Here is a 24,125-nt window from a genome sequence, read left to right on the forward strand (position 1 = left end):
TGAATTGATAAAAGGGTTTGGCTGGGATGTGTCTTTATATCCTAAATAGAGTCTAGCTATGATCATTTGGGGAACCTGATACTACCTGCCTTATGACATACTTATGATTCAATTTAAATAACCAGATCTAATTCAATCAGACCCAGTGTGTATGGCAGTTCTACCTGTACCATAAAACAGTCATTTCAATATGTGAAATTCCTTGAGTGCTGACGAAATGCCTCCGTGTTTTCCGTGCATCAGTTCATTTTATCACCACCACCCCCTGAGATGGCTTCCTCACTTCACAGATGAGGGCTCTGAGGCTCAGAGAGGCTCAGTGATGTGTCCGAGGTCACCCAGCTAGCAAGTGATGGGCTCCAGGACATAAGCACTACAGCAGGGCTCCAGAGCCTGCACTCAGAGCGCTCTACTGCTCTTGTTAGTATTGCTGTTGTCTCACCCAGATGAAAGCCATTCCGTTTCTGACAGACACAGCATGCTACCCTTTAACGGTGGCATTTGTGGGCATCTGTGTTTTGAGCAGACTTCAGGACTCGTAGGCAGCTGGCCCTGGACCTCTCTGCCCTGCCTTCACTGTGGAGAGGGTAGGCTGCCCCTTCTCCACCATGGCACTGTCTATGATTGAAGAAGGAGCGTCCCTTGGGTGGGGTGAGTGTGGCCACCACTCCAGTGGTGACATAATATGTCCATTTTCCTCTTTTCTGTGACAGGGGGCAAAGACACCATATTGTTCAGTGACCCCGCTCTTCCCACCATGCAGAGGTCAAGATCCCCACTGCTCAAGTTCGTGGAGCAGCCCGCTGAAAACAAAGCAAGTCCCAAGGATGGTAAGCAAGCCCTTGATTTCTTGACTGTTTCCTGGCCTGTGCCTGGTACAGGGGATTAGTGGACACCAGTCCTTCACCTTTCTGCAGCATCTGCAGCACTTTTGGGTCATCCCTCATGCTTCCCCTTATTTGGAACTTCCAGCAGAAGAACACTGATTCCTACACTCTCAGTGTAGTAGAAAGAGGCTAAGAGTGAGGGTGCAGGATTTAAGCAACCTGGGTTCATATTCCAGCCTCACATCACACTGGTAGTGAGCACTTGGACTGGTAACTTCAGCTTCAGTTTCCTTTCCTATAAGACAGTGAGATGAGACATTGCCAACCTCAGGGAAATCTTGACACGTTGCCTGACATGTGGTAAGTAGTCTGGGAACCAGGTGAATGATGGAAAAATCTTCCTTACCAGGCACATTTTCTGGAGGCAGTGTGTTTTAAAGGGGATCAAGGGCCCATTTAAGGTGCCAGGTGAAGCAACGAGGTTAGAACCAGATCTCTTTCCAGGTGGTAGTCTTATTTCTCTAGCTACACTAGCCTTCACATCTTTCTGAGTTTTGCTCAGCTTCTTCCTCCACCCCCAATGTGGTTGCCAGCTTCCAAGATGGCCCCAAATGATCCCCACTTCCTGGCATTCATGCCCTTGTATAGTTCTTTCCCACACTGGTCTATGTGACTAGTGGATTACAACATAAGTGATGGTACATGACTTCTGAGGTCAAGTTATAAAAGGCACAGGGTCTGTCTTGCAACCTCTGACTTGGATCACTCACCGTAGAGAAAGCTGGGTGCCACGTCACAAAGATTCCTGAGCATCCCCACATGCTCCTCGTGTGGCCTGGAACTGAGGCCTCCAGCCATCAGCCACATGAGTGCACCATCTTGGAAGCAGATTCTCCAGCCCCAGTCAAACCTCCAGATGACAACTGCCCTTGTTAAGGTTTTGATGACAACCACATTAGAGACCATTAGCAAGAACCACCCAGATAAACTGCTATAGGCTCCAGAGTATTAAGGTGCTAAGTTTCAAGGTAATTTGTTGTACAGCATTAGATAACTTATATACATCTATTTCTGCTTTATTGACTATGCCAAAGCCTTCGACTGTGTGGATCACAATAAATTGGAAAATTCTGAAAGAGATGGGAATACCAGACCACCTGACCTGCCTCTTGAGAAACCTGTATGCAGGTTAGGAAGCAACAGTTAGAACTGGACATAGAACAACAGACTAGTTCCAAATAGGAAAAGGAGTCAAGGCTGTATACTGTCACCCTGCTTATTTAACTTATGTGCAGAGTATATCATGAGAAACGCTGGGCTGGAGGAAGCACAAGCTGGAATCAAGATTGCTGGGAGAAATATTAATAACCTCAGATATGCAGATGATACCACCCTTATGGCAGAGAGTGAAGAACTAAAGAGCCTCTTGATGAAAGTGGAAGAGGAAAGTGAAAAAGTTGGCTTAAAGCTCAACATTCAGAAAACTAAGATCATGGCATCCGGTCCCATCACTTCATGGCAAATAGATAGGGAAACAGTGGCTGACTTTGTTTTTCTGGGCTCCAAAATCACTGCAGATGGTGACTGCAACCATGAAATTAAAAGATGCTTACTCCTTGAAAGGAAAGTTATGACCAACCTAGACAGCATATTAAAAAGCAGAGACATTACTTGGTCAACAAAGGTCCGTCCAGTCAAGACTATGGTTTTTCCAGTGGTCATGTATGGATGTGAGGGTTGGACTATAAAGAAAGCTGAGCACTGAAAAATTGATGCTTTTGAACTGTGGTATTGGAGAAGACTTTTGAGAGTCCCTTGGACTGCAAGGAGATCCAACCGGTCCATCCTAAAGGAGATCAGTCCTGGGTGTTCATTGGAAGGACTGATGTTGAAGCTGAAACTCCAATACTTTGGCCACCTGATGCGAAGAGTTGACTCATTTGAAAAGACCCTGATGCTGGGAAAGATTGAGGGCAGAAGGAGAAGGAGACAACAGAGGATGAGATGGTTGGATGGCATCACCAACTCAATGGACATGGGTTTGGGTGGACTCTGGGAGTTGGTGATGGACAGGGAGGCCTGGCGTGCTGCAGTTCATGGGGTCACAAAGAGTTGGACATGACTGAGCGACTGAACTGAACTGATACCCAGTACATGGGTATCAAGGTTCTTTCCTGAGTTTCTACAATTTCCTCTACATGTTCTTTTGCTGAGCGTCATGCCTTCAACCATCACCTCTACCAAAACGTATTTGAAATATTTTTTCCCAGTGGGTCTCATTTACAGAGTCACTGTCCTATTTTTCTCAAAGCACAACCTGTCCCACCAAGATACTCTATGGACTGTCAAATGTGACATCACAGCCCTTCCTGCTTCCTCTCCTTCTTGTCACTTAACTCTCCGGCAACCCTCAGAGTCATCATCAACCACTCTGCACTTTCCTTCGCCATTTATATCTGGTCTGTTGCTACTATTTCTTCAGAGTTTCTTGCATCTCCATTCCTACCACCTCTAGCTTGGTTTGGGCCCTCCTGACCTCCTGGGCAAGGCCTCCATTCTGGTTTTCCTGCCTCCCAGAATCTCCTTACTCCCTTCCCATCTTCATCCTGCTGCTATACGATAAAGCCTCTGGAACATGTTTTCCATCATAGTTGTACTGTGCTCAGAAAATCTCAAGTGGCTCCCCAACTGTCTATTATTAACTGTTGTAAAACAAAGCACCCCCAAACTTAGAACTTAAAGCCACAGCTGTGTATTTTTTAATCATGAGTCTTTGGATCAGATGAGTGGTTCTGCTTATCTGACCTGGGTTCACCAAGGCTCAGTCACTCCTGCTTCTGCATAGCTGTGTTCTGAAGCCCACTTTGATCACCCATACTAGTGCATGAAATCATAAGAGGAGAAGCCAAGACAGATCTGGGATTTCAACCGAGAGGTCCTCCAATCACAAGCAGAGAGAATTCCTGGAGAGAACCCCTGACTCGGGTGATTTCCACGGTGGCCGGAAGACACAGCTGGGACTTCCCAGCCAGCAGCCTGTGGCTGTTTGCAAGGCTGGCCCGTGACACAGCACAGCCCACTGTGCCATGTGGGCCACGTCTTGGCGAGTGGGCATCCCATGCCAGCATCCACTGTTCCCGTGGACATCTAAAGCCCTCTGTCTGCTGTGGGCTCGCTGAGCCCCCAGGCCTGCTAACCTGACATGGAGTCTGAGCCTGGCTTGATTTTCACAAGGGTGGCATAAGGGATGGTCTGATTCAAAATGATAGCTTCCAGAGTCCCATCATTAGCTTTCATTGTTCCAGCTCCATCCTTTGCCAGCACGCGTGGCAACAAGGAAGCATTTATGTAGCTGCTGTCAGTGTCTGGGGTGGCCTCATCACTGCTGTATCTCTGATTAATTCTAACTGAAAGCAACTCACCCTCAGGAGGACAAAGCCCATCAGAGACCAGTTAACAAAAGAAGATGAATGTGCCCTTCGGGCCAGTGTTTGGGGAGGGGGACATGTTTTTAGGAGACTTGCAGTCTTTTCCACAAAGAACTACTGTTTTTCATCTTTTAGAGAAAATGTTTTTTCTTTCAGCACTATTTGTGTCCAAAGCATTTTTATCAGTTGATTGCCTCATCATTATTGATATGTATGTTGTTATTAATAAGTATTAATGATACTAATTCTGTTTGCTACAGCAGCACAGATTAATTACTATTTGGGGGTAATACTATTTTCCAATTCTGAGCTAATTCAGAAATCTTTCTTTTATGGAAATGGGCATGCCATGTGTCTGTTCTCAAAGGGAAAATAAAACTCCCACAGCTTAAGATCAACATTCCAGAATCACAGAGTTAAGGAAGATTTCGTTCCCACAGCGAATAACCAGAGGCCCTCATTATTAGCTCAAGCGTGGTGTTGTTTTCAGGAACTTTTCTTAGTCTTCTGATCATGACTTGAGTATACATTTTGGATATCTTTTGGATAAACAAAAGAGAGAAGAGGATGTGTGGATCCTGCCGTTGACCCATAATCCTGTCTCAGAGCCTGGTCCCTGTATGGTCTGAGACTCTGAAAATCTAGGCTTTCTCAGGAAAAAAATAATGTGCACTAGGACCAAATAAGAGAATTACAGCCTTGCTCATCCCCTCATCATGGCTGTGTCTTGCTCTGTAATGATGACAGCACTGTAGCTCCCCTCCCCTCACCCTCCAAACGTTGAAAAGTTCTCCCTGGTAATCTCAGAGGTTTGCCATTTTAAAAAGATTCATACATGTGAACACGAGCAGAATGTCATCTAAAGAAATGCCATGAGGCAGGGGACTGGTGACCAGAAGGCCTCAGTGTAATTTAGACCACTCTCCCTTAGATGTAAATTAAGATAGAGAAGATTAACCTGACCCACAGTAAAAACACTGCAAAAGGTTTAGGGGTTAGGTTGTTACGGATAAGGTTAATTAATTTTTCAGGGGCACCAGAATATACTATTAAGTGTCCTGGTAGAAGTAATTTCATAAGAGTAATTTCCAGAAGGATTTTATTCATCTCACATTGGTGAAAATATTCGCTGTAGAAAAGACCATAATTTACCCCTTTTGAGTAAAGTTTCTTGCACTGTGTTGGAAACTGGCTCATTTTGGTTCTGTGCTTCCCTTGTCTCCTGTACAACTACTGTAACATTTTCCACTTGTTAGTACAAAAATTATGTGATTGCTTCCCTGAGTTATCTCAGGTGTTGCTAAATGCTTGTGTGAGTTAGAAATCTTTTTTTTTTTTCTTTTTCTCAGAGTGCCATTTTAAGCACTTTTAGGGTGGCAACCTGAACCTGGAATAAATTAAATTTGAGGATTGCTTTCATTTATTAATGGATAGTATTGAAGTATATGTACTAATATGTTCATTTATTCATGCACTGATGTAAATGTCCATAGATTCATATGTTTAAGAAGCTATCTATTGAGCCCCCACTGTAGAACACTGGCCAGGGTGAAAAATTAATTGGGTAAGATATTAAGCTTCAGGTGGGTTTTATAAAATAGTTATATGTAAGTAACAATCTAAGGGTTAAAAGCACAAAGTTCACTTGGAGGTCCAGACACAATTTTGTGGGGATTAGGACGGTGGGGAGATGACCTCTGGGTAGATTTAATCAAATAGGCTTCATAAAGGAGGTGGAGCGTAGGGCACCCTCTTGAAATTGGTCATCTGGATGCATCACGAATGCTGGTCAGAGGCATCAAGCATGTAAGCAAAGGTGCACAGGGCAGGGTCAGGTGCCATGAAGGGTTCGGTGTGGCTGGAACGTAGGGATACGAGGAGAGTTGGCATGGCAGGTAGATGGATGTTAAGTCACTTAAGGCCTTGAATGTCAGGAGAAGCTTGGGCTTTGCTCCCTGGGCACTGACAGCTCTTAGAGGTTTGAAAGCTGGGGAAAGGCATGGTCAGATTTGTGTTTCAGTTCTAGTGTTTTCTCACACTGTAACATCCACCCACATCACCTGTGATCTTATTAAAATGCAGGCTCTGAAACAGTAGGTCTGGGGTAGGACTCTGCATGTCTAACAAGCTGCCAAGTGACGCTGCCACTCCTGGTCCACAAACCCCACTTTGAAGAGCAAAGTTTTAGGGAAGGTTCCTCTCCCAACAGGTTGGATCTGAGCAGAAGGAGTATGGGAACCTATGAGGAACTAACGTACACTATCCTGGCCGAACAGATCTGAAGTTACTTTTTTAAAAAATCAAGACTTGCTTTAGTGACTCATTTATACATTCAAGAATCTCATTGTAAACATGAGTAATGGTCTCGTTTTCAGATACAATACTAACTGAGGTCAGTGAGTTCTCAGGAGAGTTGTCCATAACTAAAACACAGGCTTTAGAGTCATATAAAAGAATTAGTCAAATTTTTGTCCCTGGGGAATTTCTGTGGTCATCCGAAGAGCTAAAGAGAAAGAAATGGCCTCTTTTGAAAGATGAGACGCAAATCTATATCAGAAGAACTAAAGGTCTGGGGTGTGGGGACAGAGGTCAAGTTCTGCCTGCTGAAGGAGACCACAGTCCTCTTCTCCAGGGACCAGCCTGTCAGTTGTTACACCCACCACTCTCTCTGCATCATCTCTTCTGTCATTGTCTCCACCCTTCATCTTAGCTGTTTCATTGCAGTCTTATGGTCCAGCTGATCTCATCAGTATTTCATCTCTTCTAGAGTTTCTCAGAGGTTTTGCCAGGGTTCAGCCATGTGTAAGTTTCTTAAGACTTTGAAACATTTGATTGGGTAAATAAATGCTCAAAAACACATAGTTACTTAATTCAGTAAGTGAAATGTGATCATACCAAGTCAACTTTCTTTCAAACCTCCTACAGTTCTCCCCTAGCTCCCCCAGATTCCATCTTTCAGCTTGAAATTGCACCTGCATGTATCTGCTACAGGTCTGATTGTGGTGGGTTCTACTCTGGCTCCATTTGGGGAACCAGGAACTGTGCCCCAGCCCCCTCACCCTTGCAGTCTGCACAGCAAGGCTCTTCCAGACACTTTATCCCCATCTGGCCTGAGGGCTAAACCAGTCTTGACTTCTGGGAACCTCGGTGTCTGGTGTTGAATGCACATGTCCAGGTGCTAAGAGTTCACTCCCCAAGTGCTTCTTCCCAGGCACGCAGAGCCACTGTGGCTTGTTAGGTCCAAAAGGGACATTAAAGAGCCCTGCGCCTCATTTTACGTCTGTAAAAAAGGAGGCTGAACAGGTTGTCCTCATTACAAAGCAAGCAAATAGGAAAATGGGGGCAGGAAGCTGGTTCTCAGGGGCCCACGTTCTCTTTCATCCCCCTCTAGTTGCAGCTGAAGAATTTCTATTATACAGGTTTAGGGAGAACAGTTTAGTTAGGAGGGGTAGGGAGCTTGAAGCTGCTTTTGCATATAACCTTTTATTAAAATTGAGGAGGTACCAGCGGTCGGCATCAAAGAATGAGGTGCTGATGGAGCTTGAGGGCAGGGGGCATTCAATCTCTCCTAACTACTCCTTCTTTTTCCGACACCGAAGAAGCCAGGACCACTTTGTATTACTGAAGAGCCCCAGATCTTCCCTGAGCTACGCAACACAAAAAACCTTTGTCCTCAGTTTAAATATTTCATGAGCTCAAGGAGTCACCATCGGTGAGCGAAGCAGGTGATAACCACGTGCCTGGACAGGATGGGTTACAGACACGGCCCAAGTGACGCCTTTCCTTCAGTTAATGACACAGGAGTCACCGGAGTGGCTGCTTTCTTTTTTGTGGGTCCCGTGTTGCCTTCGGCAGCATTTTCTACCTCGGAGGCCCGGCAACAGTGGGCTGGAGTTTGGGAGGAGAGGGGACGTGAGGGCTGACTTCCAGCTGGAGGTCTGATGCTGATCCCCCCCCACCCGCTGTCTGTTTCAGGGGAGGCTCAGAAGCAAGATGAAAGTTGTGCTGCTCCCGAGGCGTTGGCCGTGCGGGAGGATGCCGGGAGGCTTGCTGTCAGCTCCCCAGCAAGTCAGAGCCACAGGAACCAAAGCAAACACTTTCATCCTTCATTACTCCAAGCACCTTCTGAGGAAGAAGAGGTAAACAGGCTTGGGAGGGAGACCGTGAAACTGACAGAGGAGCAGGCAGCTGCAGGCCCAGAAGGGGTGAGGAGAGAGAGTCCTGTGGAGGGTCAGAGGGAGGAGATGGGGCCTTCCCCCCAAGGCCTGACCACCGATGGGCCGTGCCCCAAACCTTGCCCGGACTCCTCTGAGTCCAGGCAGCCAGAAGCCAAAGTTTCCACCCTGGCGGATGATAAGGACACTGCAGAGAGTGGAGGAGGCATAAGGAGCACTATGAAAACATGAAGGGGAAAAGAGATCGGGCACGATGCCATGTCGAAGGTACTCCAGACATAAAGAATTACACATCAGAACAGCTCAGCGAAGAAGTCACTTTCTCCTAAAACACCTCCAAGTCTGCAAGTGAGAAGGGACACGGATCCGGTTGCAAACTGTGAATATTCTGATGATGCCAGCAGAGTTTGATTTATTAAACACGGGTCCTCAAGCTTTCCAGTGTCTCTTTCTGTGGAAGCTGCACTGCTGTAAATGTGGCCAGGCACGGGCTCATGTCAGCCAGATGGCTGGTTTTCAGCGTCGGTCTTTTCTGTCAGCATTTGTTTTCGTTAGAGATGTTTTTCTATTAGCATTTAAAGTTGTTGGTCAAAATTATGGAAAGGGTTTGAAAGGGGTGGGGTTTTTAATCAGGTGCCCGTCTTTGGCATGAGTCAGCGGCTGCAGAGTAAGGTGTAACTGAGCATAGTGGGTCCAGAGGGCCCACGGCTCCTCTCCATCACGTCAGGGCCTGGTGGGACCTCCCAGGATGGATGTTCTTGGCATCCTGCCTACAGCCTGTCTGTCCTGGCACTAAATGGCAGGTGGAAAGGGGCTTAAGTGGGCTCAGAAGGTTAGGCTTCCGGTTTGAAATCCACAACGCCTGTTGAGACCTGTCTGCTGACTACTAGAGCTGAGCTTTCCAGCCTGGAATTCTAGAGGATTAATCGACCTGGGGTAATGGCAGGTTGTAGACAAGCAGAGAGAAAGGGGACTCCAATGGTGTTTTGATTTTTTTTTTTCTGGGAACCAAAACCTGGGAATGCTGGTTCTCTGCTTTCAACCCGGGCTGCATTTAGGGTTTTATGGTCCTGTGGGTTGTGGCAGTGTAGCTGCTTTGGGACCAATCCAGGTTTCCCCACCACCTGGAATCTCTAGCCATCGCTCCCCCACCAGAATGCTGCAGCCACCTGCTCTGTGGCCAGGTACTGAGGTTTTAAAGGCAAGGCAGAGCTTGTGGCCCTGGAGTGGAAAGAGGAAAAAACAAAGTAACTTTATTACAGCCTGGGGAGGCAGAGTGTGGAACCAAATTCAAGCTCTAAAAGCAGGAAAGTAGAGAGTGGTCACCCCCACCTGCGGCTTCCCTTAGGAATAAAATTAGCTTTTCGAGGCAGCATCTGGTGCTGTAGGGTGTTGAGGGCTCATGAAATGAGACCTTTCCTTGTGCCTAATGCAGTTTATTTCCCAGGAATACCTAAAACCAGATCCCAAAGCTCAAAATGTCCCTGAGAACCGGAATCACTCCTTTGAGAGAGACTCCTGAAGAGAAAAGAGAAGTTCCCAAGGTAGGAAAGGTAGAAAATTCATCAATTCATCTTAGAAATCAGATATATTTAGACCAGGCTTGTGATCCCAGGTGGGAATCCCACATGCACATGGGTGGCCAGCGGCTCCTCCCCCAACACCTCCCTTCCACACCTTACCTCCTGGCATCACTCGGCCAGCAGGGTGGGATCCATCACACTTGGCACTGTCTCAATCTGACAGAGGGCAGGGTGCAGACTAGAGGTTCTGTCCTTTCCCAGATGCACCTGGGAAGACCTCCAGCTGCCTTCCCCCCACTCACCTGAGGTCACCCCCACTAGCAGGATGCGGGCACACCTGAGTCAGCGCACTGTGGCTCCTAGTGAGCTGGACTCATCTACCCCTGCCCTCTGGGCCCCAAGGCCCCATTCATTCATCCTTCTGTGCTCCAGTCTCTCCCCCTGCCCACACCTATTCTCCCACCTTCCGCTCCAGAGAGGCCACTTCTGCAGCTGCAAAGCTTCCTGCTCAGGCCAGCAGCCACAGCAACTGTTTTCCTGCTGCACCAGGCCTAAACTCCCTGCAAATGTTTAGCCCTACTGCATAGGACGCCAGAGCCACCACAGGAAAACATGGCCAGATTTAATGCAGGGATAATAAAAAGAAAAATCTCTCCCCACAATAGCCTTGGTCTTGACACACAGTTGGCCAGGTGCATGTCTTTAGGGCCTCCATCACCTGCTGAAAACCAGGGCTTATAGTAAACTCCAACACATTCCATCATGGATTAAAAAATTACTGCGAGTCCCAGTGTGTGAGGTTCAGGGCAGAGGGTCATAGGAAATGCTAAACTAAATTTTGTATGTCCAATCAGCTTGGGGTTGGGGGTCTTGTGTTATTAGATGAAATTGTAGCCAATGAGTTGGTCCTGTCATATTTGTAATCCGAACATTGCCCTGTACCCATGCGATACTGTCCCTCCTTTGCTATTTCAATCCAACATGGTTCCAAAGACATTAAAGAGTTTCAGCAATTACTTAACAGTTGTCTTTTGTCTTTTCATGAGTCATTGTGAAAGTGTGCTGCATTCTACCCTCTACTCCACCAAATAACCCTGCATCAGTCAGGATCCTCTCAGCTACAGCTCACACTTTTAAGAAACTTAAAACTATAGGGAAATTAATTATATTGCATAACAAGAATTCAGAAGTAGGGCATTCCAGGGCTGGTTCATTCAAGAAAGTTATCAAAGAACTCATTTTCTGTCTTGCTGCCCTGCCTAACCCAGCGGCAGATACTTCCTCATGCTAACAACATGGCTGCAACAGCACCAGCCATCACTTGTTCTCACATATTGTCCAAAGGCAGAAGGAAGTTTCTGTGTGTGTGTGTGTTTTAAGAGCAAGTAACCCAATGCTTGTCAGGGCTTCCAAGGTATCTCAGTGGTTAAAAAAAAATAAATAAATAAAACAAAACTGCCTCCCTATGTAGGAGATGCAGGTTTGGTCCCAGGGTTGAGAAGATGCTGTGGAGGAGGAAATGGCAACCTACTCCAGAACTCTTGCCTGGAAAATTCCATGGACAGAGGAGCCTGGCAGGCTGCAGTTCATGGGGTTGCTAAGTCAGACACAGCTGAGCAACTGAGCACACTTTCATGCAACCTAGGACTTGTCACATTTCATTGGTCAAAACTGTCACATGCCTATGTCTAAACAGTCCTTAGCAAGGAAGATGGATTTGCTGAGATGGGTTTAGGTCTATCGAGGAAGCCTGTCCCTGGACATGCAGACTCTAAAAGGATGAACACTGAAACAAAATCAGGTCTTGGGAAGTGTAGGAGAGTTGGGAGTAGATTCGAGTAGGCTGCCAACAGAATTCTCTCTGAACCACACGTCTGTTCTTGTTGTATTTTTTCTCTTAAAAACCACAATATTACATTACTGGCAAATGTAGAGTTGGACAGAGGAGCAGTTGTTGTTTGTTAAGAAAAATGTCATCTCATCTCTCCCTTCCCCTGGCTTCTGCATCATCTGTCCTATTTTGTAACTGGTGTGTTCCCACCTCTGTTTACCTCTTCCAAGTATGTCTGTCCTTCCATTTTTTTTTTCCAGCTCAGTTGCCAGCAGAATGCAGAGCAGTCTGGATAAATGAAACTGAGCAGGCAGGTCTCTTAATGAAATGCACACATGGCATTTCCTGAGATTGCTCTGTACCTGAGAGCCTTTGGGTGTGGATTTTTACATGTGAGTGTTTATCGTTCTTCTAATGAAGGCTCATAGAAATGGGTTGGCTTTTGTAAACCAGGCATTTCTCACCCCTAATCCTCTTCTCTTTCTGTGCCTCCTCTGCCCACCTCTTCTCCCCCTCCCCTTCTTCTTCCCCTGGAACATCTATTCCTGACGCCTCTCTAGCTAGGAGGCCTCTGATGGCATTCAGCTCAGCCCCTCTTCCCTGCTGGCAGTCTTAAGGAAGCTAAACTCATTTTCCTGTTATTGTTCCTCTTTCTGTGCCCTCACTCCCAAACACACACCACCATCACGAGGAGAAGTTCTAAAGAAGAGTTCTGCTGTCGGGCACTCGTGTGTTGGAGTGAACTGGGGGATGTGTTATCACTACTGGAGCATTTGCACCCCAGTTCACCATGTGAATTGTTCCAAATGGAAGTCCAGTCTTCTCTCTAAAGAATTTCAAAGACCAGCTGCTTGCTCATTGGGGTTATCTTTTTCTGTCTCTTTCAGATCACAGCATGCCTTTGCCCCTCTTGGTTCCCTGCAAAACCTGGGGGGCTCTCCTGGCTGGATCATTTCCTGTTGCCCCGTGAGCTGGTGCCCTCTTTCTCTTTGGCTTTATTTGAGCACCTTCCCCCCTGCCCTTGGCTTTCATTGTGGAAGCCTCCATTTGGGACAAATGTTCCTCCTTAATAATATTGAGGGTAACTTCACACGGCTCAGTTAGGATGTCTAAAAGCCAAAGGGTCCCCCTCAACTCACTACTGTTATATATTCCTTGTCTTCCAGATGTCTTTCTGAACAGAGAAAAATTTGAAGATCAGAGAGATGCAATAGAGAGCTCGGCAGTGAATCTAATTAGAAATGAGAAGCAGAAAAATAAGAAGGCCCCGTCTCTCCATATTATGGTTGCTCACAAAAACAAAACAAGTTGATACAGCGTGATGGCAATTTAAAATGATAGATATAGATGTGCTGCCTTACGTTTCATATCACCTCTCTACTAAATGAGGATTTTTTTCGGATGCTTAGGCAAAGTTTGCATAATACTGACAAGGATGACTTTCTGAAATCTATATGAGCCCAGGAATATATTTTGGGATCGTAGCGAAGGCCAGTGATAGCCTATTAAATTTAAAACAATAGGCTTAAAAAAGCACACCAGCTGCTGTTTTGTGGTTTGATTTAAAGAAAGAAGTAACTTCTGTTCAGGTGTAGACCTTGTTTTATTGGATTCTACCATCATCGTGTATCATAACTATATATTTTTTGTTACCTGAAATTAAAATGTAATTTTCCCAATGTAGGTGATTGATTATCTTTATTACTTACATTATCCCACCCACCCACCCTCACTGAAGGCCAAGCCTGGGCTGAGCATAGTTTGTAGCAACTATAGCAGCTTATCACTTGCAATCTGTCACCTAAAATTATTAGATCATATGAAGTTGTGAAAAATATGGAGAGTGTAAAGATTTTATGCAATCAGCCAAAAACGCCAGATCTAAAATCAGTTGGTTTATTTCCTGCCCTCTTTCAAGTTGACCAAAGCTCTCACTGATTTGCTCTATTTTCTTACGTTTTTAGTGTTTCTGTATATACATGCACTGAAAAGCCCCACTTGGAAAAAAAAATGCACTGCAATTCTGAGAAAAAGCTTATCCTAAACATCTAAAGATAGCATTTCTAATTATTGTCGACATTGTGTTTACACTGTGCAAACTTGAGCATTATTCTCACTTTACCAGCTGTGTCTAGGTAGAGTCATTACATCAAACGCTTCTAATTTTACAAAAAGAAATCAAAACAAGTGTGTGTTTAAGTCTCAGTGACAAACGCAAACCCTGTGAGTCAAACAGGCAAACTGATTAGCAAGCTGGCTGGGAAGTCAAAACAGCAACTATAAGGAGATTAACAAAATAGATCCGTGAGGGTAGAGGGGTAAAAATAGCCTCCAGGGGCCAAGCGGGGTCCTGCAGGCGGGTTTGGTGGTGCATATCCGGTTCTGTGCCGGGAACCAGATGCCTGCCCTTATGGCCGCCAGTCTTTCCTTCATTTAGAGCTGTGATCACAGAATTCATCTCAGCTGGCCTCCTACTGGATGTGGAACTCCTTCTTCCAAACCAAAGAGGTAGCAGCCTTTCCTTTACTTGAATCCTTCCAGTGACAGAATCCTCACTACATTTCAAGGTCATTCAATCCACTGCACGTGCGTGCCAAGCCGCTTCCGTTGCATCTGACTCTCTGCGATCCCATGAACTGTAGCCCACCAGGCTCCTCTGTCCATGGGTTCTCCAAGCAAGAATACTGGAGTGGGTTGCCATGCTCTCCTCCAGGGAATCTTCCTGACCCAGAAATTGAACCCTTGTCTCCAGTGTCTCCTGCATTGGCAGGTGGGTTCTTCACCGCTAGGGCCACCAGAGAAGCCCCATCCAGTCCATTACTAGGTAACTATTTTTCTGACCTTAGCTATTATTATTAATTAATCATTCATTAGATCCTTAGGCCTTAGCACTATGCTATACACCCCTCAGTAATAACAATTTGATCACCACAGTAATCCAATGTGATAATCTTATTTTACAGGTGAGAGAACTCGGGCCCAGAGAGGTGAAGTGACTCGCTTGGGGCACAAAGCTTATAAGTGTGGTCCAGCTGGGGTTCCAAACAGGCCTTCCTACCTGAGCCTGAACTTGTGGTCACTGTGCTATACACATTCCTTGTCCTTACAGTGAACTGTAATTTGCCCCTCTAATATTTCCTTTTTTTGTTTGTTTCTTGGCTCTGGAACCCCATAGAGCAGTTCATCAACCCCATTTCCATGAATGGACAGAACAGAAATAAAGCGGATCTGCCAGGGTATCTTTTCAGTCCAGGGGAGTCCAAGGTAGTGAAGAGAGAAACTGAAAACAGAAGGTGCTGTGGCCTGAATGTTTGTGTTTCCTGCAAAATTCATGTTGAAATCCTAACCCCCAGATGTGATGGTGTTAAGAGGGGAGACCTCTGGTAGCAGTCCGAGAGTCATGAAGGGAGAACCTTCTTGAATGAGTTGCTGTTGTTCAGTCGCTCAGTCATGTCTGACTCTTTTCAACCCCATGGACTGCAGCTGCCAGGCCTCCCTGTCCTTCACCAACTCCCAGAGTTTACTCAAACTCATGTCCATTGAGTCAGTGATGCCATCCAACCATCTCGTCCTCTGTCATCCCCTTCTCCTCCTGCCTTCAATCTTTCTCAGCATCAGGGTCTTTTCTAATGTGTCAATTTCTTCAAATCAGGTGGCCAAAGTATTGGAGTTTCAGCATCAGTCCTTCCAGTGAACATTCAGGATTGATTTCCTTTAGGATTGACTGATTTGAGCTTCTTGGAGTCCAAGGGACTCTCAAGAGTCTTCAGCACCACAGTTCAAAAGCATCAATTCTTCAACACTCTTGAATAAGACTGGTGCTTTAAAAAAGACTGGAAAGAGATCCCTCACCCCTTCCACCACGTGAGAACACAGCAAAGAGGTGCAGGCTATGAGTCCCAGAGAGGCCCTCATCCACCATGTTGGTGCCCTGATTTGCACTCCCAGCCTCCAGAACTGTGAGAAATAAATGTCCATTGTTTATAAGCCAGCCAGGCTGCAGTATTTTGTGATAGCAGCCTGAGTGGACCAAGACAGAAAATAAACGAGAGGCACCATCCCCTTCTGAAAAACAAGTACAAACTTCCATTGACAATCCTGAATTAACCTGTAATCTGGGCAGCAGTGTCAAAGATGGGGTGCTGGCTTTTTATTCTTGTTCCTATGTAACTGCTGCCTGTGTTCACAACTTTTAATTGTGGGGATAGGCAAATGCATCTGAGATCAGGATATTTAAATACTCAGTTTACTAATCCCTTATCAGTGCCAACCTGTACAGTTTAAAATAATACTCCAGACTGTTACCAAACCAAACTGGGGTCTGCTTGCCTGATACTCAATAAAGCCAACCTACTGATACAAGGTTTGGTGATGGAAAGGGCATCCAATGTGGGGCCAAGCAAGAAGAATGGGCAGCTCATATTGAAAAGACTCGAACTCCCTGATGGTTTTCAGTGAAGGGTTTTTTAAGATGAAGGAGAAGGTCACAGGGTGCATGAGCCACTCAAGGACATCCTTCTGGTTGACTGGTGATGAAGACAAGGTGATGTTCAGGAATCTCAGTCATCAACCTTCTGGTTCCAACTGGTCTGGGGTCTACATGGTTGTGGTCATCATGCCATGAACCTTTTACCTGGTAGGGGTTTTAGAATCTGCAAAATGGCTCAAGGATATGGCTCACATTCTCTATAGTCCTTGCGGAGGAACTAAAGGTCCTTGACTGTTTTATAACTAAACATTTATTTAAATACAACAAAATATAACTATTTTACATTTATAAGTATTCGATAACTGAACATTTACTTAGTCTTGCTTGACAGTTTTCCTTTGTTTCTGCATTTTCTCACTTCTCTGATTCCATTTGCTCTCTAGAACTCGGGGAAGGCCTAGCAGGCCAGAGTTCTTCTACAGACTGGGGAATGTGGGGATGGGAACACAAGAGGTCTGTCCCTGGGAAGGCCTCGCAGAGTCCTGTTCAGTTTCAAAACCAGTGAGAACCAGTTGGTGGAGCAAATTCACCAGGCAATAGTCTTTCTTCCCAGTTGTCACTTGGGTTCAAAGAGCGGTTTTTAAATAACAAGTTAGTCCTAGTAAGAGGTAAAAATAACCACTGGGGGTGAGTTTTTGGCTAAAGTTCAGTTTGACTCACTGCCTCAAGAATCTGAGAGAAACAGAAGCTGCCCATAAAGAACCAGGGTGGAACACCCACAGCTAGGAAGTGGGTCTATCCCAGGAAGCTAAAAAGTTAATATACTTTCATTAATAAATGAAAGTGAATACACAGGACTGATCTACTCTGTGTATAGATTATAATTTTCAAGAGGAGAGGCAGAATCATTCCTCCATCAAGTCTTGATCAAGACCAACCTACCTTTGGACCCCACTGCTTCCAGCTGTTTTTGTAATCAAGAAGTTAAGAAGAGGGACTTCCCTAGTGGTCCAGTGATTGACTCCACACTTCCAATGCAGGGGGCCAGGGTTTGATCCTTGGCCACGGAACTAAGATTCCACATACCATATGGCATGGCCAAAAAAAAAAAAAAAAACAAAGTCAAGAAGAGCATTGTCCTGGTTGTGGAGAAGGCTGACAACTTCAGATACCAACACCAACTTCCCTGGAACTTGCACAGTGACACCGCCTCTCTGGCCCTGTCTCCACCATCTGGGGAATGGACCTCAGGCTTCACACAGAGGCAGGCGTGAAAGACCACAGAGCCCAGCATGTTGGTGCATCCCCCACTCCAGGCCAGTGGCTCCAGCATCAGGATCACTGGGCGTGAAAGCGTCAGTCGCTCAGTCATGTCCGTCTCTGCAACTCTACGGACTGTAGCCCGCCAGGCTCCTCTGTCCACGGGGATTCTCCAGGCAAGAATACTGGAGCGGGTAGCCATTCCCTTCTCCAGGGGGATCTTCCCAACGCAGGGGTTGAACCCATGGCTCCTGCATTGGAGGCGGATTCTTTACTGTTTTGAGCCACCAGGGAAGCCCAGAATCACTGGGAAGGTTGTTTCAAATAAACTTCCTCCTCTCCCTTTGAATTCTACAGCTCTGGGATGTAGCCCAGGAAGCTGTTTTTTTGTTTTCCCACTTCCCTAAGTGATCTTGCTTTCCTCCCTCTTGCAAGCTCCACCCAAATGCATAAGGATCGATAGGTGATTAAACCGTGCAGAGGAGCTGGGCAGGGAACAAAGAGAAGTCCTATAGGGATTCGGGAAACATCTTTACCATTCCCCAAAAATAGCTGAGCCAGGAGAGAAGCATCAAAAAGAAAAAAGTAACCAAGGTCCCCATAAAGTACTGATTTGCTGAGTTTTTAATGTGCAACGCAAACATTGTCAAACAACCCCCAAAGGAGCTGCCCTCTTGAGGGATTGGGGTGGGGGGTGAATACCTGGAGACACCTGGAAGAGGCACCTAAGTGCAGGCTGCACAAGCTGGGGGGCAGAGGTGGGGGAGTAGTGTTAGGCAAACTCTGGAGGGGTCTCAGAGTGCCTAGAAGGAGCCCATAGGAGGTGGGGGGAGGTGGGTGCTTAGGGCATAGAGGGATCTCCGGGCTCACAGGGTGAAGGCGGGGGTGTCAAGGTGGAAAGGGACCTCAGAGAGTCTGGAAGACCCTCAGGGTTCAGGGGTTTACTTCGGTATCTCTGGGTGGGGGGAGGGGCGTCCTCAGAGCACGGGGTGCCCTCAGGATGAAAGGGGTGTCTCAATATACGTGGTTGAAGACCTCGAAGTGAAGGGGATTTTCAGTTAGATCCTAGCCATGGCAGAAGGGGTACTCCAGAGTACAGAGTGTCTCCGGAAGAGGAAGGAGCAAAATCAAGGTGAGGGGGTAGGCGGCTTGGGGTCTCAAGGATGGGATCGTGGGCCTTGGAGAGGCGTCAGGATGTTGAGGGGTCCCAGGGTTGCCCAGGATGCGTAGAAGGGGTCCTCGGTCACATGGAGAGCGTCTTGGGCTCTTGGAGGAGTGTCAGGGTGTAGAAAGGTCCAGGGGAGACGCCACAGCACACAGGGATACTAGGGTACGTAGAGAGGGGGCGCGGAGGCACATAGAGGGGATCTCGGGAGCCTGGAGAGAAGTCCGGGCGTGGAGCGGTCTAGGGGCACTTGGAGGGGAGTCGGGGCGTGGAGGGGCTCCCAGAGCGCATAGAAGGGGCCTGCGGCGCGCGGTCGGGGGGAGCGCTCAGAGGGCCTTAGGCTCGCTCTCGCGCCGCGCTCTGGCCTTACACTCGCTCTCCAGCCGCCGCTTCCTGCGCTCCGCGTGCTCCTGCGCCTTGCGCGCCCAGGGCCCCGGGCCGCACAGGCCCACCACGCAGCAGGCAAGCCGGCGGCCCGCGTTACCGTTCTCCAGACTGGCCTGATTGCCGCCCCGGCCCAGGTCGTCCTCGCCCGCATGGACCACCACGGCGCGGCCCGCGATCGAGTGCGGGCCGGTGAGCGAGGCAGCCAGGTCGTAGCGGTGCTTCCAGACCTGGCCATTGCGCACGGCGAAGTTGCCAAAGTCGCCCGGGTGCTGCGGGTGTGGCACGGACATCGGGTTGTAGTGAGGCCCGGTGGAGTCGCAGCCCTGGCTCAGGTCCCCAAACTGGTGTACGTGGATGGCGTGGCTTGTGCCATTGGGCTCGTCCTGGAAGCCCTCAAGGTGGAAGAAGGCCTCCAGCAGGGTGCCAGGCCGGATCTGCCGGAAGAGCACGAGGCCGCTGACCTGGGGCTGCTCCGCCTCCAGCGTGGCCGACGGCTGCACCCGGCAGACGGCATGGAGCGCGGCGTCCGGGTCGATGGCCGCCGCCCGCCGCTGCGTCACAGTCTCCTGCCAGATCTCCGTCACCTTGGTGTGCATGTCGCGGATCTGCTCCTCCATGATCATCTGATGCAGGAGCTGGTCGGTCGAGGCGGCCGAGTCACAGGCCACCAGGAGCAGATAGGCACAGAGCAGCGCCAGCATGGCCAGAGTCGAGCACCTGCGGGCACCCCCAGGGGGTGGGGGCAGAACGAGGCTTAGTTACCGGAAACCTGGAATATCAGACACTCCGGTGTCCTTGACTCCAGACCCTTTCTGCTGAGGGCCTTTCTCGCCCAGCGTCCCTCTCTTGTTCTTTTGGCCCCTGTCTCTCCAGGACCTTCTGTGTTCCAGGAACTGGGCTAGGTGCTGCGGTTGTAAAGATGGATGAGGAATAATCTCAAGAAACTCACAGGGATCTTTCTGAGCCACAAGTCTTATCCTGATCTTCCCAACTACCATCTCCACAGCATGGTGGGGGTGGCATAGAGGTGGTCTTCCCTGATGGCTCAGACGGTAAAGAATCTGCCTGCAATGCGGGAGACCTGGGTTCCATCGCTGGGTTGGGAAGATCCCCTGGAGGAGGGCATGGCAACCCACTCAGTATTCTTGCCTGGAGAATCCCCATGGACAGAGGAGCCTGGTGGGCTACAGTCCACGGCGTCACAAAGAGTCGGACCCAAAAGAGCTGCTAAGCCCAACAGGCGGTTGTCTCAGGCTTCCTGAGGGAAGCTCTTGTGGCCCTTCCAGATCTCCTCCCTCTCAGCATCTCGCCCCCTCATCTCCTGCCACTCTTTTAGGGCATCCCCTTAGACAGGCAGCAAAAGGCTGCTTCTTGCACTTGCTGTGTGCTCTCTGAAATGCCCCGCCCCCTCCTCTCTGCTGTGTGGTGTAGACCTGAAGCCAGGAACTCGGTTTTATTCATCTGTATCCCCAGCATCTGGGCCTGCACCTGGTAGTGGGAGACATTTAATACGTGAATGTGGAAGGAGGAGTTCCCTGAGAGACGGGCGTGTCAGCAGATCATTCCAGTGCTATCCTCTGATTGAAGATGGAGATTTGTGCAGGGGGAGGGCAGAATAAGCAGTGCACATCTTCGTGGGGGACTCCAGGAGGGCTTCCCAGAGGAGGTGACTTCTGAAAGACCCACAGGACAAGTAGGAGCTTTTCAGTCAAGCCAGGTCAGAAGCCCATTTCAGGCAGGAGGCACAACCTGAGTGTTCACAGGCTGTGAAGGGACACAGTTTGTACGGGGCACCGGGGAAATTTAGTGTGGCTGGGATGCAGCCTGTGCCTCCAGGGAGGAGTCGAGGCCGAAGAGGGAGCTTTGGGCCAAGGAGGGAGGGGCTGGGTTTGCCGTGCTAAAATGCATGGTTATTAGCTGGGAGGCTAGTGCTGGTGGAAGTTTTTAAGCAGAAAAGTGAGTGTTGAGATAGTTTTTAGTCTGGCAGGAGAAAGAATGTGGGCTAGACTTCGGGAATGGAGAGGACAGAGGAGAAGGGATGGGAAGACCCCAGGCAGAAATGGAGACACAGGAGAACTGGAGACAGGCAGAGTGATGAATTAAGGGGCAGCAGCAGCAATCCTAACCAAAAATGATGAAGGCTATTACTAAAGAGGAGGCAGCACGGTTTCAGGAGGGCTTCAAACAGTTTCACGGTTTGGGTACCAATGGCAGTGGAGAGGAGGAGCTGGGGATGACTGAGTTCCCGGCGGGGGAGACTGGGTGATGGATGGTGGTACCAGGCCCTGAGAAGGAGAGAGAGAGGGCAAGTTTTGCGCAAGCTTGCTAAGGGTAAGACCCCAGGTGGGAGGTTGGGCAGACGGTTATAAAAGGGAGTTCTGGCCCTTGGAAGAGGCAGTGTCGGTGGGAGGGGCTCTCAGTGTTTGTTGGCCACACATCAGATTCTGAATCTTAAAATTCAGATGCCCAGGCCGCACCCTAAGAGATTCTGATTCAGTGGGCATGAGTTGTTTTTTGTTTTATTTTATTTATAGCTGTGGTACCCAACCAGGAATTTTAAAGCAAGACACAGATACTAACTGCAGTATTGTGGGGGAAATTTCCAACTCTGCCTTAGCTATAAAACAAGGCCGGTAAGACCACCAAGGATCACTAGGAAGGTTAAATGAGATATGAGATGACAGGCCATTTTCACATTTTTAAGCCTGCCCACAGGGATCAATGCTGCCTCTAAAGAGCTGGTTTGAGGATCAACTGCATTGTCAAAGGCCTTATCCAACCCCAAAGCAGGTGCCATTTTAAAGTTAAAATCTGGGTTGAGTGTTTATTCTTTCCATAATCATAACAGAAAGACAATCTAGTATGGTGATTAAAATCATGGATTCCAGAACTCACTGGATCTGAAGCCTGACTGCCACTTTACCTACTCCCTTAGAGTTAGCATACTTGTTATTTTTGTTACAGGGTACCAGAGAGTGCTGGACTGCAGAGTCTAGCTGGGCTCACCCTCCTGTCTGAGCCTTCGGTTTTTTTATATGCAAATAGAGATAATGATACTTACCTTAGAGACTTGCTGTGATGCTTGAAAGACACAATTAGAATCGCTAACATTTACTGAAAACACATACAGGCACTAATAAAAATACTTTGCAAATGTTAATTCATGTAGCTTCCCAAGAACCCTCTGGGGTGGGTGCATTGTTACCCCCATTCTAGAGCGCAGACAAACTAAGGCACAAAAAGGTGAGTGTTGTACAGACAACTAAGTCATGTAACTCTTTGTGACCCCATAAACTGTAGCACACCAGGCTCCTCGGTCCTCCACTGTCTCCCAGAGTTACATATTCAATAATAGCTGAGGCAGGTTGTGAAGGGGTGTGGTCTGCTCCAAGCCCAAGGTTTAGGCACCACACTGTATGGCTCTCATCAGAGGCAATTAACCCAGAGCCTGGTACATAGAAAATTCCCAGCAAGTGGCAGCTCTTAGCTATCAGAGAAAAACTGCTGCTAAGGATCTCAGGATGCTATTGAAGCTGTAGGAGGAGGAGGTGGCTAGGAAAGGCTCCAAGAAGGAGTGACAGGTAGGTGGAGAGGTCCAGAAAGTGACATCAAGGGCAGCACTTCCAACATGGCCTGGTTACTATGGTAAAGCCCCTGTGAGCCGGGGCAGGAATAGAGGACTATCCCTGAGGCCACATCTTGGCCTCTATCACTACCGACCACCCCTGTCCTTTTGAGCTGGTCCTGCCCCTCAAGAGGGCTCTGCCAGCTAGAAGGTTTTTCATTGAAAGCATACAGAAAAACAAGTTGCTTTGGACGTGTCCACAAAGCTTTCTTTTCCAAAAATGCTTGGGTCATAATTAACACTTGAAGGAGATGTTTTTGTCTTAGAGAGAAAGAGAGAGAGAGAGAGAGAGTGTGTGTGTGTGTGAGTCGCTTAGTCGTGTCCGACTCTTTGAGAGCCCATGGGCTGTAGGCTGCCAGGCTTCTCTGTCTATGGAATTCTCCTGGCAAGAATACTGGAGTGGGTAGCCTTTCCCTTCTCCAGGGGATCTTCCCAACCCAGGGATTGAACCTGAGTCTCCTGCATTGCAGGTGGATTCTTTACTTTCTGAGCCACCAGGGAAGCCCTCTTAAATAAAAGAGAATTCGCCTCCAACTAATAAAAACAAATAAAAAAAATTAAAATTAAAAAAAATAATAATAAATAAATAAAAGAGAATTCTTCTTGAACCCCAGGTAAAACTCCTTGGGTCTTAAGCTTTTCACTTCCAGGTCAGCTCACAGAAGGCTCACCCTCCTCAGTCTCTCAGTTTGAGCTGTAGATGACCAAGTGGTTTCAGAAAGGCTTGCTTGGTCCGGAGAGGAGAACAAAGTTATCAGGGAGCAAAGCAAGCTACCGAGCTGGTGCCTCCTTCCTGGGTTTGGGTTTGGGAAAACTGTTTACCTCTCACCCCCTCGAAGACTCCAGGGTCTTCTAAGGCCTGGGTGCCCTATGAGAATGGGTCTGGGCTGTGAATCTGAGCCTGCCAGACTCCTTTCTGACTCCCCTAAGCAGGTGGCTTTTCCTCACCACCCACACCAGGCAACATCCAGAAACATCTACCTTCCTCAGCCCATGTCTCTTTTTTCTCTAACCCACAGGATGCTGAGGTCCTCTTGAATGGGCATTAACAGGTCCCCAAACAATCGCTTCCTGCCCCCGCCCATTGTCTTCCTCAGCCCGATCCCTGCCGCCCTCCTCCTCCCCTCCAGAGCAGCTGGGCTCTGTCAAGAAGATGTGTGTTTCCTCCCATGAAAATGTTCAAATCCTTTTCCTAGAAGAGGCCGGATGCCCTGCCCCAGTTTCAGACTCAGTAAGCACACTCTGAGAAGAGCGACATGAACCTCGACTTCACGCCCACTTTCCAGCTCTTCAAAGAGAGCTTTCTCACCTGGGACCCCCGAGGAGCAGCACCTCTCCAGCTGGTCACAGGAATGCGGGCAACTCCAGGGCTGTTTGTGAGCGAGCAGGGCAGCCTCTGAGGGGAGTGGTCACTGAGAGGAAAGAAGGTCATTGGGCTGGTCTAGGCAGGGAAGCCGGCCAGGCTGTCCTTGTTG

At 48.0% G+C, this 24,125-nt stretch overlaps 2 protein-coding genes across 4 annotated transcripts in view; one reads left to right on the top strand and one right to left on the bottom strand.

Moving 5' to 3' along the window:
• Positions 1–24,125, top strand: part of CCDC149 (coiled-coil domain containing 149) — a 134,918-nt gene that overhangs the window by 107,096 nt on the left and 3,697 nt on the right. The window contains exons 11-13 of one of the 3 annotated variants that reach the window (XM_043438278.1): positions 714–830; positions 8,231–8,394; positions 12,951–13,457. In XM_043438278.1, coding sequence (XP_043294213.1) covers positions 714–830; positions 8,231–8,394; positions 12,951–12,962 — 293 coding nt within the window. In that variant the 3' untranslated portion in view covers positions 12,963–13,457. Of the gene's footprint in view, positions 1–713; positions 831–8,230; positions 10,975–12,950; positions 13,458–24,125 lie in introns of those variants that run through there. The other 2 variants (XM_043438277.1, XM_043438276.1) reach the window with 2 other exon arrangements.
• On the bottom strand, positions 18,080–24,081 carry SOD3 (superoxide dismutase 3). Its single transcript, XM_043438280.1, has 2 exons — positions 23,960–24,081; positions 18,080–19,742 (listed from the first exon to the last, which is right to left on the bottom strand). The coding sequence occupies exon 2, from the start codon at positions 19,724–19,726 to the stop codon at positions 18,965–18,967; it is 762 nt and encodes a 253-aa protein (XP_043294215.1). The 5' UTR covers positions 19,727–19,742; positions 23,960–24,081; the 3' UTR covers positions 18,080–18,964.

This window comes from Cervus canadensis, chromosome 19, assembly GCF_019320065.1.
Source record: "Cervus canadensis isolate Bull #8, Minnesota chromosome 19, ASM1932006v1, whole genome shotgun sequence".
NCBI classification, from domain to species: Eukaryota; Metazoa; Chordata; class Mammalia; order Artiodactyla; family Cervidae; genus Cervus; species Cervus canadensis.